Below are 15,761 nucleotides of genomic sequence, written 5' to 3'. Positions count from 1 at the left end.
CTTTCTTTCTTTCTTTCTTTCTTTCTTTCTTTCTTTCTTTCTTTCTTTCCAGGTAGGGCATTCTTCCAAATCTTTGTTTAGAAAGTCTAGGTGCTACCTTATGGCTGCTTTGCCAAAACACATGCACTTTCAGTTCTGGTGGTCCTGCTTGGGCCAGTGTTGAAGAGAGAGAGTAAGTTGATAGAGATCCTGGAACTGTTTCTGTTCCTGATATTTATGAAGCTCAGAGAATTCAGGAGAGATCAGTCTTGTCTTTGGTAGCATTTCTTGACTCTCTTGCAGGAGGAAAAACACTTCTAGATAATTTACATCCTGGCTTGGGCAACCAAGGTTTTGGCAAGCTACTGTTCAAAAGATGTTTCCATGCTGTGAAACATCATTTTTGTATACATAGCATGTTATTCCTGTGATTGGAGGATCCCTTTCCACTCCTTCACTTTAGCATTTTTCTCTGGACCAGGCTACCTATGATGAAGACAGCTGTATTTGATGGTCCGCAGGACTGAACAGGCTGGGATCACAATGTGAAATGGTTCAGGGGAGCAACATTCGGATCCCCTCACCCAGATGCCATTCTTATACAAACTAGACCCCCCCCCCCATCTTGTGTGTGAGCAGGGCAGTCAGATGCACTCTGCTCCCAGGATAGTCTTTACCTGAGGTGCATTCAAGCAGACAGGAAATCAGCCACCTTTCATGCACTCTTTGGCAAAGTTGGTTCTACTTCTACTTCTTTTCATTTTTCCATATTGTTTCACGCACACTTAAGATCCATCCCAAAGCTAGAGTTTTCTCCCTATCTTCATCTTTTTGTTTCTGTGAATATAACTTTACTTGAAAAAATGATACCTGCATGGTTCTCACAACTTATTATTGAGGCTTTGGTTTCTTGCATACTGGCTATCCAGAATTTGAGACTTGTGGTCATAAAACCCTGGCCTCTACCCAGGTTTTTGGTTTGGGTTACACTTTTGAGTAAAGTAACAGGGAAAAGCATCTCATTGAGATTCCCTTATGGGGAGTGGATTATGGGGGGGTGGCAGGGGGGATACTCATATTGCACATGCACCTTCCTACCCTTCACTAGTCTTATTAAAATTCTTTAGCCTCCCTTCAACATGCTTCACCTTAGGGAGAACCCTCGTTTGCAGACACAGTATGGAAGGGGTTGCTCCATTTAGAATAGCATCAGCAGTGTAGCTACTGAGGTCACCTTTTGAGTCTAGAATTCTAGAGACCTGGGATCATATCTTGCAAGCACTTCCATAGTTGTGTACAGGATGATTCAAGGGAGAAAAGATTGTGCAGTTCTGGGGAAAGAAAGGGTAAAGATAATTTCATGGGGATTGTTTTCCAGTGTAAGGTTGCTACTCAACCAGCACTGTCCTACATGTGAATAATCTTCATAGTTACAGGGTTTCATATGGAAAACTGATCTGCTGGGGATTTTTTCCTCATCATAATGATTTATTGACATGTTACACTTGCATGTAACAATTGCTATTTTTGCTATTTGTTTTCTTTAAAGCCTTCAGCAAGCCTCAGACAAAATGATCAGAGCAGCAGGGCGCATAGGAAATCACTTTTTCTAGCACAAATCTGCTTCCATTTATTATTGATGCAAGCTCTGTTAGCAATGATGCTAGCTGTCATGGAACACTTTGTGGACCTAAGAGAAACGGGGCAGGTCCAGAGATGGCATCATGTGTCCAGCTGTACCAAGCAAAAGCCTTTTCCTATCTGATGTCCAAGCAATGGTAGTGATAGTCTTTCTGCTTCCAAGAAAGAGCTTGAGCTTCTGGCTCAGTTAGCTTTCCCTCTGGATAAAACTAATTTTAGTTATTTAAATTCTCTTAAATACATTTCTTATATCATAAAATGTAAAGCCCCAAACTAAATGTGTGTATTTCATGCATCAAATCCATGGTGCCACAACATTTTGAGTTTCCATTATCATGAATGTCTACTTTTATTACTAACCATGTATTGCTACTTACTACATATTTGGAGTGAGGCTTTGACAAGATGCTTGAGCTACATGTGGAATTAGGGGATTTTTATGTGCCCTTAATTTTATGGTACTACGAAAGAATGTTGTTAGCTATTTGGCTAAAAGTATTGCTTTCAAGGCATTCTAATACACTCTAAAATTGGTTTTGTGAAAGGACTGGTTGGGTATTCAAGCTGACTATGTGCATGTGGAATTATAGCCAATATCTAGCCCTGCGTTGTCAGTTTTCACAAAGTTCAAAACCAACATCTGAATTCCTTAGGTTTGTGTCTGATTTGTGGAAGTCAGCACACGTTTCAAAACTGGATGCCAACTCATGCTCCCCAAGCCAGCAATATTATTGCTCAAAAATAAACAAACTGCTCTTTGGTTTTAACATTGCATATGTGTTCGCTCTTTAGCATGCTGGATTACGACACGGAGAACCTAAATTCTGATGAAATTTACAGCTCTCTGCGTGGAGTCACAGAAGCAATTGAAAAATTTAGTTTTCGTAGCCAAGAGGATCTGAATGAACCAATCAAACGTGATGGGAAGAAGGACAGTGATATTGTAAGTAGCCTTTTGTGACTTTGGAAGCACTTCTGAAAATATTTGCCAGTTGGTATTGGAAATACTTTCATGAATCTGAATAGTTTTCATATTAAGAAAGCATTTATTTATTTAGTAAGTAAGTAGGCTTCTATGCCGCCCATTCGCCGAAGTCTCAGGGCGGCTTACAACAATAAATAAATGCATATTAAACATATAAAAACAATACAATTGGAGACGTCCTGGCCAAAGATATAAAATCAATAAATAAAGCTAACAGTTAAAATGACGTTTAAATAAAAAGGTCTTGGCCTGGCGCCGAAAAACAAATAACCACGGCGCCAGGAGGACCTCTCTGGGGAGCACATTCCATAACTTAGGTGCCACCGCAGAGAAAGCCCTCCTCCAGGTACTTACCCTCCTAATATCCTTCACGGAGGTTTCCTGGAGAAGGGCCTCTCCCGCTGATCTCAAGGAGATCATTTTTGTCCTGTTAGAGTATTATCATCCTCCAGACCTGTTGAACTTAGTCAAATCTTTCCACTTTTGCTTACTCTGAATTGCAAGTAAATTTAGGTCTGATTCATAAATGTGGTCATTCATGTGAATGGCCATTTTGAAAAGTAACTGAGCAACAAGTTGTTTGTGTGAAGCAGTTCTCCATATGCACACTGTCATTTTAACTGTATTATGACATGCTCACCCCACAAAAGACAGGTTTGCGATGGAAGGGGCAAAAATTGCCCCAGCCATATGGAAGAACTACAGACAAGCAACTTGGGAATGCAGAGCCCTTGTGCAAGGTAACGTTTCCCATGGGTAGTATCCATGTCAGGCCTCATCTCAGTTTTTCTACTTTTTTGGGTCTCTCAAAATTTATCTTCGGTTTCATGTCATATATTTGTACTTCTCACTGCACTGGGCGAAAAAGGATAGAGGAAACTCAGATGCATTCAGGTATACCTTGATGTATCTGGTATGTTGATTTTTCTCTCTCGGGTGTCAAGACTACAGGCTCCGCTGTGGTGCTTTCAGTGCACAACATACTGCTGCCCCTGCAGATTCCCAGGTCTAACACATTAATCAGAGCTGTGTTGGTGCATCCTGCCTAACACGGGTTCACTTCATTTCATGTTTGCCTAGGAACCTCCTTGGCTCAGCACACATCTGCCCCTACTCACATGCATTCCTTTTGTGGTGCAGAGGTGGCGCCATTAGAGCTTAGGTGCACTGCATCCATGTATGCCAGGCCCCTCGTAAGTGAAGTCTAATGTGCAGGTGGCAGCTGGGAGGAGCCTGGAGCAAATACTGGAGCAGCTCCATGCAGCTTATGAGTCTTCTTGTTTTTCGTTGGGCCAAGGACCAGTGGCAGAGAGTCAGTACACAATTCCTTGCAAAGTCCTCCTACAACTACATATGCAGTAAGAGAATGTTTTGGAGTAAGAGCAAAGTGATAAAATGTTGTTAGTCTTTTTTTAAGGTTTGCTACATGTGACTGGTGTATCTCAGCTTCAAAACTACATGTTCAGTGGAAACAAATGCTGTTCTTTAGATTTGTAACCATCTTACTCCAAGGGCTCTGAGTGGATAATAAGTACTAACTGGTCACATTATCAAACAGGTTCCCATTAAATTGTAAAACTACTAAAGAATTGCATTACTTTCTTCTGGCTTAATGCCAGCTGTTGAAAGTTTATTTTTCAGTTTATCTATATATTCAGTTTATCTATATATCCCACCTTTTTTCAACCTGCGAGGAGCCTTTGGCCACTTACATAGTCATCCCCCTCTGTGAGCTTGGCTGGGCTGAGGCTTCTTGACTGGCACAGAGCCACCCAGAGTGTCTTGACTGAGTGGGGACTAGACCCTGGCTCTCCTGAGTCTTAGTCCAACACTTAGCCACTATATCACACTGCCTCTCAGAATTCCCTCCCCCCCCGCAAAAAAAATCCTATTTGTGTTTATTCCTGCAGGTTTCTCGAGAAGGGGGGATAGCATCTCCAGCTACTGATGTGCGTGGAAGCAGTGATATTGTAGAAGGAGGAAGGATGGCTCTCGACAACAAAACATCCCTACTCAATACCCAGCCCCCACGTGCCTTTTCGGGACCCCGAACACGAGAATATAACCCCTACCCATATGCAGATACTATCAGCGCCTATGACAAGAGTGCTCTTAAAGAGGCTGTGTTTGATGATGATATTGATCAGCTTCGAGATGGTTGGTTTTGGCTTGTTTTGCACATTCTAGAGCAATTATTTCCAAAGGGGGTGGGTGGAATGAACCAGGGGGAGCAGTGATTGGTTGTTTTGATTTGCAGTGGAGGGGCTAAGGTTGTCACCCAGGAGGAAAGGGGGCAGCAGCCCAAAAAACTTTGAGGATCACTGTTCTAGAGTAATTCTAGTTTCCTCTAACAAAAGAATGGCCATGTTAAATGGGCATGTAAATTGGTGTCCTGCAACAGCAGGGGCTTGGACCCAATGGCCTTCTTGGCCCCTTTCAACTCTACTGTTCTATGATTTTATAAACAAAAAGCAAAGATGGCGGGGACTCTGTAAGAGGACGATGAAATTTACAAGTTCTCTGACAAGTAGCAAATATGGCTCTGCTGCACTAAATGAACTATTGTGCAGATGGGAATAAACTTGACATGGAGAGTTAGAACAGGAAAAAAGAGAAGACTGCTAGATGTGCAAAAAGAAGAAAGAAAGAAAGAAAAGAAAATACAATCCTATTTGCATAAGGTAAAGACCTGAAAAAGCATACAGTTCTATTAGACCTGGAAATGATATTAAAATGATTGTATTCGTGCAGATTTAAACACAATTTTTTTTAAAAAACCAATACCATTTGCCCAAATCATGGAATTCCACCCTCCAAATGTGTGTATTCAATGTGTGTAAAAAATATGAACATTTTTAGAATTGGGGAAAAGTCTGCTATAGTCTGCCATTATCAGAATGAAACTCTGCAAAGTCCCACTGGAATGGAGTTTCAGCAGTGCACATCCCTAATATTAAATCACTAAGGATACATCATCCTTAAACTAGTTTATTATTTCAATTTATATCACTTTTTAACTCCACTTCACTGAAATGCACAACAGCTGTGAGTAATATGATATACGTAAGAATCTATGGGGAAATATTAGTGTTCATTTCAGTTGTGTGCCAACAATATAATATTTTTCCATGACTGTGCCTATTCTCACCATTCAGAAAGTCTGATGGAGGTGGAGGGGACTAGTACGAATGGCCAAAGTATGTAGCCAAGCAACCAATTCACATTTCAGCATGGTACACTAGCATTCCATCTGTGTTTGTTGCAATGTAAAAAACAATTTGTGGTAAAACACGAGTTGTGAAGGGAAGATGTCCATCCTCGAATACTCGAGAACGATAGAGAGCTGTGAACAGCCACCACTTCCTGGTCTGAGTGGGCTTTGTGTTAAGACATACACATCTGTCCTTTACCTTTTTATGTATTTCCTGCAGCAAACAATGGTTTGTTTGTTGAATTGATGGGAAAAGGAATGTTCATTTTCCTCTACGGCAGTGCTGAAAATGGTGCCCACATCCCACAGGCCCATTCACAGGCTGCCAAAGCGGGACACTATTTCAGCAGTTTCTTTGTGGCAGAATACAATTGTAAAACTGTTCAGTGGTGGCAGCACCTCCCTTGTTCGTTCTCTCTCTCTCTCTCTCTCTCTCTCTCTCTCTCTCTCCTTCTTTCTCTGTAAGATTGCTCTGCCACTGTCATCAATGGCTTGTCAAGCCACCCAGTATCCATTCACTTGGAATCCCTGTTCATTGTGATGTAGCACTGCTTCGGAAGCATTGATTGAGGGGGCGGGGGGCGGGGGCGGAGAGTGGCCTTCACTGGCCAGTGACGGGGACAGGCACCCTCTTTTTTCCCATGCCATGATACAGTGTCATTTCAAGTGAGTCGTTGGACTAACGATTACAGCTCAGCTGCCAGTTCCAGCTAAAAATAAGAGAATGCAGAAAGAAAAAAAACCACAGCTACTGCCACCACAAATTGTCTCACTAAGCCTCCTGCCACAATTTTTTTTATCTGTTTTCCCCCAATGTTTTCACTTTCATTCTTCCTTTTGCCCCATCCCTGTTTAAACTCAAACAAAAGGGAAATTGCTGAAAGATTTAAGTTTAGCTCTAGTTGCCTCAGCTTCATGGAAAACCTTCCCTCCATCATAGCCCTTCTAGGGATTATGGAGAACCACCAGACACTGAGGGATACAGCATAAGGCTGTGCCTTTCTTCCACATCAGGGGATGAGCACAGGTCCTTCAAGATTACTTGTAGACATTTATCCACTCAGCCATGCTCAAGTGTGTCCAGGACCACAACTTTTAGAGCTGTGTTTGACCATATAATTAACCAGATTGACCATATAGTTCAGTCAGGGTAGAACTGGAATATAGGGGTTCAATTTCCTATTAAGGGTATCTAAGTTGTGAATGGAAATCAGGGATAAAGGGCAAAAGTCAAATCCTTTCACTTACTCCAGTGATCAGCCAGCACCTGGTGCTTCGGCGTATTTTGGCCTAGTTCTGCCAAGAAGCCCTCAAAGCATGGTGGAGGCAAGGCAAACGGTCAGTTCCAGCCCTGTGGACAGTTCCAAGTGAGCAATTTCCTCCAGTGGGATGGGAAGAGAACTGAGTCCATTTGAACCTGTCTTTCCAGTCCTCTTCTCCTGTGCTCCACCCCCACTGTTGGAGAATTTGAGACTGTTCGGGATTCTGCTTCTCTCCTCCTTGCTAGGCATTCCCCCTAGTGTGCTCTCCTTGCCAGTTGCCCAGCAAAGCAGCATGGGGGGCATTTGGCTCCTCGTGAGGGTCCTGGCTGCTTCTCAGCAGGCTCTGGCAAAGTACCCAAGCATGGTCTGCCTCCTCAGTTGGTGGCATAGCAAGCTTGGGCTGAGCCTTGTCTGCCCACTCTGAGACTGAGGCCAGAGCCTGGACACTCTGTAAAGGGATGCCTCCGCTTACGTTGGTGCTAAGATCAGCTTAGCAAAGATCTACTCTGCTACATGAGCAACGCTGTTCTTTGCTTTAAGGTGACTGCAAAAGCAATATGAGAAGTGCCATGAACAGTCTCTGCCAAGCAGATTTGCTTTATAGGAGTATGGTGATAACAGAGTAACTGCTGTTAAAGGCTGACTATGTTGATGTTCTACGGAAACCTGTGTGATCAAAGCACTGGAGATAAATTGTGTTTATAGATGCTGTAGAAAGAAATACTGTGAATACCTCCTGTCCTCAGATATGTCTACAGTTCTGCTAGTTTGTCCTTACTGTGGAGTGACCCACCTTTCCTTTGTTCCATCAGTGCCCATTGATCATTCCGATTTGGTGGCTGATCTTTTAAAAGAATTATCCAACCACAACGAGCGGGTAGAAGAACGGAAAGGGGCCCTTCTTGAGCTACTGAAGATTACAAGGGAAGATAACCTGGGAGTTTGGGAAGAGCACTTCAAGACCATCTTGCTTTTATTGCTTGAAACACTTGGAGACAAAGATGTAAGACATTGACATATTATTGTGTACACCTTGTGAATCTTAACCTTCTAAAAGCATCCATATGGTGCTTTCAGATGTCATATTATTATTATTATTATTATTATTATTATTATTATTATTATTATTATTATAATAACATTTCTATGCCGCCCCTTGCCGAAACCTCGGGGCGGCTTACAACATGATAAAATACATTGAAATACAATAGTACATAATAAATTACCATTAAATATAACAATACAAAAAATACATTGATTTACAAATACAAAATTAAAATTATCAGTATAAAATAAAAATATAGGAGGAGAAAGAGAAGGAAGAAGAAGTTGCCCAGGCCAGATCATATGTTTTAACAATTGAAATGATGTTTAAATAAAAAGGTCTTTACCTGGCGCCGAAAAACCAGTAACGACGGTGCCAGGCGGACCTCTTTGGGGAGTGAATTCCATAGGTTGGGCGCCACCGCAGAGAAAGCCCTCCTCCGGGTACTTACTCTCCTAATTTCTTTCATGGAGGGTTCCCGGAGAAGGGACTCTCCCGCAGATCTCAAAGGGCGGTCGGGCATATACGGACGTAAGCGCTCGTTCAGGTAGCCAGGACCCAAGCCGTTTAGGGCTTTGTAGGTCATAATCAACACCTTGAATTGGGCCCGGGCTTCAATGGGAAGCCAGTGAAGCTGATGGAGGACTGGAGTCATGTGAGCATAACGCCCCGTCCCCGTCAGCAACCTGGCAGCTCTATTTTGCACCAATTGGAGTGTTCGGACTGTCTTCAGGGGAAGCCCCACGTAAAGCACGTTACAGAAGTCTAGGCGGGAAGTCACCAGCGCGTGTGTCACCGTCGCCAGGCAGTCGTATTCCAGGTAGGGGCGCAGCTGATTAATCAGCCGAAGCTGAAGGAAGGCGTTCCTCGCTACCGCTGTCACCTGAGCTTCCAAAGAAAGCTCCGGGTCGAGGAGTACACCTAAGCTGCGGACCTTATCCCTAAGAGGGAGTGTTGCACCATTCAGGACCAGGTCAAATCCACCCTCTCCGAAACCCGATCCGCCAACCAACAGGACCTCCGTCTTGTCTGGGTTGAGTTTCAGTTTATTGGCCCTCATCCATTCCCTTACCTCGGCCAAGCACCGGTTCAGCACAGCCACTGCCTCACCTGGATTAGTGGAGAATGAGAGGTAAAGCTGGGTATCATCAGCGTATTGATGATTCCGCAGCCCACACCTCCTGATGACCTCTCCCAGCGGTTTCATATAGATGTTAAATAGCAGAGGGGATAGAATGGAGCCCTGTGGTACCCTATGGCATAGCTGCCATGACGTAGAGACATGGTCCCCCAGCACTACCTTCTGGAATCGACCGTCGAGATAGGAGCGGAACCACTGCAAAGCAGTGCCTCCAACCCCCAATCCCGCAAGTCTATCCAGAAGGATACCATGGTCGATGGTATCGAAAGCCGCCGAGAGGTCCAGAAGAACCAACAGGGATGTACTCCCCCTGTCCTTCTCCCTGCACAGGTCGTCGTACAGGGCGACCAAGGCAGATTCAGTACTGTACCCGGGTCTGAAGCCGGACTGAAAAGGATCCAGATAATCAGTTTCCTCCAAGAGTGCTTGGAGTTGTCCCGCCACCACTCGCTCCAGCACCTTGCCCAGAAACGGGATGTTGGCCACAGGTCTATAGTTAGTGGCCATCTCTGGATCCAGTGACGCTTTCTTCAGGACCGGTCGTATTACCGCCTCCTTTAAAGGGGCAGGCACTCGACCCTCCCTCAGAGAAGCGTTAACCACTTCCAAAATCCAGGTCCCAATCCCGTGCTTGGAGTTATTTATTAACCAAGACGGGCAAGGATCCAATAGGCACGTGGTGGGACGTACTCTTCCAAGCACCTTGTCCACATCATTGGGCCGCAATAATTGAAATTCCTCCAGTAATTTTGGACCAGACGGTGGCATTGGCGACTCCTCAGAGACCTCTGATTCATTAGTGGAGTCCAGCTCGTGACGAATCTGAGCGATTTTCTCCCTGAAATGCCTGGCAAAGTCGTCACAGCGGGCCTTTGAGGGTGGCATCGGATCTTCCTTAGGACCCAGGCGAACCAGGCCTTGCACCACTCGAAAAAGCTCCGCTGGACGGCATTGTGAGGAGGCAATGGAAGCAGAAAAAACCTTCTTTTTCGCCGCCTTCACCGCCACAGCATAGGCCCGATAGTGAGCTCTCAAGTGTGTTCGGTCAGATTCATCCCGTGATTTCCTCCACCTACGCTCTAGCCGTCTCCCAACTCGCTTCATCGCCCGTAATTCAGGTGTATACCAAGGGGAAGAGCGGACTCTGCCCGGTGGGAGAGGACGCTTAGGAGCGATTGTGTCCACAGCCCTGGTCATCTCTCCGTTCCACAGTTCGACCAGAGCCTCGACAGGAGCACCAGTCTTGTCAGCCGGAAATTCCCCCAGGGCCCCCAGGAATCCATCCGGATCCATCCGGCTCCGGGGGCGGGCCCATACAACCAGGTCTGCACTCTTATAGAGGGAGAGGCCGCTCTCGAGCACAAACTTCACCAGGAGGTGATCTGACCATGACAGGGGAGTCAAACATAAGTTCTTCACCCTCAGGTCATCCTCTACCTGCCCCGTCGTGAATACCAGGTCCAGAGTGTGTCCACGTTCATGGGTAGGGCCAGTGACGTTTTGAGACAGGCCCATGGCCGTCATAGAGGCCATGAAGTCCTGAGCCGCCCCGGTCAGTCCAGACTCGGCATGGAGATTGAAGTCCCCCAGGACCAACATCCTGGGGGTCCTCAACACCAGGTCCGAGACGGTCTCTGTCAGCTCAGATAGGGAGACTGCTGGGCAGAAAGGTGCACGGTACACCAATAGAATCCCCAATCTGTCTCGTTCGCCCAACACCAAGTAGAGGCACTCCAGCCCTGGTCTCAAAGGGACCGGAAGACCCGTGAGAGAGATGGAGGCTCTGTAAACCAACGCGACTCCCCCTCCCCTCCCTTCTGGGCGTGAACAGTGTTGAACCAGATACCCGGGCGGGCACAACTGGGAGAGGGCAACATCCCCTCCCTCTCCCGCCCAGGTCTCCGTTATGCAAGCCAGGTCGGCCCCCTCATCCACAATCAAGTCATGGATGAGGGAAGATTTATTATTGATCGACCTGGCATTGAGCAGCAGCACCGTCAGACCCGAGGGGTGGTTGACAAGGCTACCTGGCGCCCTCTGGTTGGGGGCAGGATCAGAAGGAGGGACAGGAGGGACAGGGACATATGCTTTCTGCAGCATATATTGTTCCCAAACCTGCTAAATCTGTGTGATGCGAACACTGCATACGCACACTGTCCAAAACCTTTGCTGGCTGTAAGGCTGGCATTCGCAGGTAGAGTCCTTGAGTAGCTGCTAGAACCCCAAAGCTGTACCGTGGCCCACTGGTGAGGTTTGCCACAGACTTCTCTTAAAACATAAAATAAACCTCTGGCCCAGTGCTCCAAACAGTAGTGGCTGCTTGGTAAAGCTGTCGTTTTCATTCCCTACATGCACCCAAAGTAGCATGTGGAGAATCAGACTGGCAGTCCCCACCCATCTAGCAGTGTAGTGGTTAAGAGAGTGGGTCTGGGGCTTGGGAGACTGGGGTGCTCATCCCCACTCAGCCATGAACTCACTGGGTGAGTTTGGGCCAGTCACAGACTCTCAGAACAGCCGACCTCACAGGGTGGCTGTTGTGGGGATAAGATTGAAAGCAGGAACATGTAAGCCACCTTGAGTTCCTTGAAAGGAAAAAGGTGGGGTATAAATATAATAAATAATAAATAAATAGTGCTGCCAGGTAAGTCTTTCTGGTCCAGCAGCAGAGGGAGGAGCCCAGGCAGTTTTGCCTGGACTTTCAAATGGGGAGCTGGCTCTGGATGAGGTTATGCCAATAGCTAAAGGTCTAGCAGTACAGTGGTAGATCTGGATTGGTGGTATGATGAATATTAATATTAAAGAATAACTGCACCATTTTTAAACTCTTTGATTATAATTGCCCTTTGGATAAATGCAGTCATTCCTGCTCTGACTTCTGTCTGTTTATTTAAGTAAGTCAGACCTACTTTAACACTGTTTTGTTTGCTTACTTCTTCAGCTACGCTCTCCAGGCAGTTCATAACATAAGACAAAATACAAAAATGAAATATAGTAAATCAGAGCAAGTGTATTATTTATCATTTTCTTTTCTTGTCTTCTGAGAGGAAGTGGACATTCTTGCTTCTGGAGCTTTTGGTATGGGTCATCCCACAAGTACAAGAAGTAGTGGTGTCAAGCCAACAAGTATTATATTCCCTGCCCTACTTATTCACTGCAGATACTAGATATTCTGTAGGTTAGATATGGAGTTTCAGCCAGACCTTACCTTGTTACACCTGCAGATGTAGTTTGAACAGATTATTAGATCCCTCTTAGATGCAACAAAAACCCTGATTGAATTGGCTTATATTGCATGAGAAAATCACTGATTGTAATCAATATTTAATCAGTTTTTACCCTCCATTCCCTAAAAGGAAAACAACTGAAAAAGTAACCTCTTATCAATGGATGCTTTATTGACTCAATACTTCTGAGGTTTTTCATATTTCATCCATTTATAACATGGAAATGCCATTAAATAGTAAAACAGGATTCTGAAAGCCACCAACAGAATTTGTTGTATTCGTTTCTAAATAGCTGTTACTATCGATGAAGCATTGGGAGATTTAATCAGGAGACAAGTCATGTGCTAGCACATGACTTGCACAGGTGAATACAAAAACATCAGGATGTACTTAAAAAGTTCCGACTGGAGTGAGTTAAGCTAAATACTCCTCTGTTGAAACTGCAGGCGCTGTTTGGAATGGCTGTCATCCAGAAACACAATCCACCAGTTACATAACCTAAGAAGTTGTTCTCATATTCTCACTAATAATAACCTTCCAGTGTAAAGGCGTTGGTGAAAGTTAGGGCTGGGGTGCCAATAAACTGAATTATGAGAACTGCAGTAGTGATTTCCAAAAGAAATCTAGAATTATATGTGGACTACTTGTTGAGTTTGCTATATGAATTACAATCATTGGTCAGAATTCAGAAAAAATTCAAAGGAGTTTGAATTGATCTTTACAGAGCTTCAGTATCCTTATCAAAGAAATCGAATGGATTATTTTGCATTCAGCTGTGTTTGCAGAATATATCAGAACTTCATATATGATAGATTGCTTCTGGCTTTTCTCTCAAGATTCTCCACAATTCTTTACAATTCTCTTAGATCAAGGGCTAATGTGGCATTGCTAGAAACTAGGAAATTCTACCCTGTATTTTAAAATGAAAGTTGCAACCTCTCCCCTCATAGCTGAAATAATACATGTAAGAACATGATGGTAAGATACCCTGAAAGACCAGAAACCATGTGGCACATGAAAAGAAGAACCAAGTTATTTCTGCTACCTGAAAATGTTGCACACCACAAGCTTTTTCTGTTTTTGTTTGGAGGAGTAAACCTTTCACTTGTGGGATTAACAGATCCACAGCAGAAAAATAGGACTGGAAGGTTGCACGTTGCTTATTAGCATCTCTCTGCTTCTCATGCAAATACATTATTGCATTTTGAAGGCAAGACCCGTGATGCACGGATGCTGGGTTCTCATTGCTGTGCAGGTTCTCGCAATCCTAACCCTCCCCTTCCATGATCTAGAGGATTGTTTTTACCAAAATATAAATTGTGTGCTGGTGTTGCTTCCAGTCCAAGCAACAGACATCTTGTGTTTGTGATTCTGACAGACTATATAATCTCTACTTCAACATGTGCTGTTTCTTTTGGTTTAGCATTCGATAAGAGCCTTGGCATTGAGAGTGTTGCGAGAAATCTTGAGGAATCAGCCTGCAAGATTTAAGAACTATGCTGAACTGACTATCATGAAGACTCTGGAAGCACATAAAGATTCTCACAAAGAGGTAATTCAGGTTCTGCTGTTGCTGCTTGGGGTGTGGACAGTGTCGCAGCAACCCCAAGCAAGACTCTGTTCTCCAGGGTTTGTTGTCAAGAGGATTCTCTTGACCCTTTTGGTACTCAGAGGTCAAAGATTGAAAGATACAGTTTTTTGGCTGCCCTAAATGAAACATGTTGCAGCAAACATGTTCTGTGCTAAGGAATACTATTAAAATATAATATAGGTGTGTAGACCATGCTCTACTGTTCTTTCATCCTGAGAAAGAAAGCAGAATGTAGTCATTCCCTACAAACAGCATTGGTCTAAGACTGTGATAAAAGGTGTATTAAGGCCCTGTCTGTTTATGTTGATGTCCATGGACTGGGATGGAAACTGCATGAGTCAACAATGTGATATGGCTGCAAAAAGGGCAAAGGCTATTTTAGGCTGCATTAATACAAGTATCACTTCCAAATTCCATGAGGTACTAGTTCCCCTTTACTCAGCACTGATTGGGCCTCATCTGGAGTAGTGTGTCCAGTTCTGAGCACCACAGGATAAGAAGGATGCAGACAAGCTAGAAAGGGTTCAGAGGAGGACAACAAGGATGATTCGGGGATTGGAAACAAAGCCCTATGAAAGAACTGGGCATGTTTACTCTCTAGAAAAGTGAAGGAAGATATGCTAGTACCCTACAAGTACTTGAAAGGCTGTCACAGAGAGGAAGGACAGGATCTCTTCTTGATCATCCCAGAGTGCAGGAGACAGAATTATGGATTCAATTTACAGACAACCAGATTCTGGCTAGATATCAGGAAAAAAATCCCTAGCCATTACAGCAGTATGACAGTGGAACCAATTACCTAGCAAGACTGTGGGCTTTTCCATACTCGAGGCATTCAAAATGTAACTGGACAGCTATCTGAGAGAGATGGTTTAATGTAGTATCCTGCAATAGCAGGGGGTTGGACCCAGTGGCCCTCCGGCTCCTTCCAACTCTACTGTACTGTGATCCAATGATAATGGATGACAAATGGTGTAGATGACAAAGATATGGATTTGTGCTGTGGTGCTTCAAGTCAATGAACAGGAAATAGGGCCATCCAATACATAATCAATTCCTTAGGACAGAAGTCAAGCACATATGGAAATGGCCACAGGAAAGAGTCAGAATTTATTCGGTCTCTGTCTCCATTGAGCATGACATTGTGATGTCATGCTCTTTGTTACTGATGTATTTTTATTCAGCAGTCTCTGGCACACACTTTTTTTCTGTGCACGTTATTATCTCTGCCTGTTGTTAAAGTGGACCCTGATTAGAGAATCTGTAGTGTTGATCAGACTGGTAGACTAATCTAGATGAGAAGAACGTTGTAGGGTCTGGTACGTATCTGTTGGTACAAGAGGTCAGCTGACCATTTTCAGACAGTGTATTCAAGCTGACAGCACTTTTGCTAACATTGCACTATAGAGTTTTTGCTTTTGTGCAATTGTGTATGGTTCTCAACCTCATGTTATTCTTAAGATGCTGTGGCTAAAGATGTGAAAACAGAAAAAACCGAAAAGGTTTTTTGGGGGGGGGGATTTTTTGGGAGGGGATGGGGAAAAGAAGTTCCCCTCCACAGATTTTTCTTTTTTCTTCCCCTGAGCCTTCACATCCCCGGTTGTGGCCCACTCTTGGAATTCCTTCTTTCCTCTTCTTTCACATCAGAGTGGTAGTGCAGGGGGAGTATGGGATCGATAGAC

At 44.3% G+C, this 15,761-nt stretch overlaps 1 protein-coding gene across 9 annotated transcripts in view; it reads left to right on the top strand.

Moving 5' to 3' along the window:
- The window catches only part of CLASP1 (cytoplasmic linker associated protein 1), a 222,703-nt gene that overhangs the window by 194,589 nt on the left and 12,353 nt on the right, over positions 1 to 15,761 (top strand). For all 9 annotated transcript variants that reach the window (XM_044438058.1, XM_044438065.1, XM_044438064.1 and 6 more), the window contains 4 exons: positions 2,413 to 2,563; positions 4,516 to 4,762; positions 7,891 to 8,081; positions 13,912 to 14,040. In XM_044438058.1, the coding sequence (XP_044293993.1) occupies positions 2,413 to 2,563; positions 4,516 to 4,762; positions 7,891 to 8,081; positions 13,912 to 14,040 (718 nt within the window). The remainder of the gene's footprint in view (positions 1 to 2,412; positions 2,564 to 4,515; positions 4,763 to 7,890; positions 8,082 to 13,911; positions 14,041 to 15,761) is intronic.

Source organism: Varanus komodoensis, unplaced genomic scaffold (genome assembly GCF_004798865.1).
Source record: "Varanus komodoensis strain SLA01 unplaced genomic scaffold, ASM479886v1 scaffold32, whole genome shotgun sequence".
Taxonomy (NCBI): Eukaryota; Metazoa; Chordata; class Lepidosauria; order Squamata; family Varanidae; genus Varanus; species Varanus komodoensis.
Note: the sequence above shows the minus strand (reverse complement) of the source record. Positions and strands in the feature narration are given on the sequence as shown.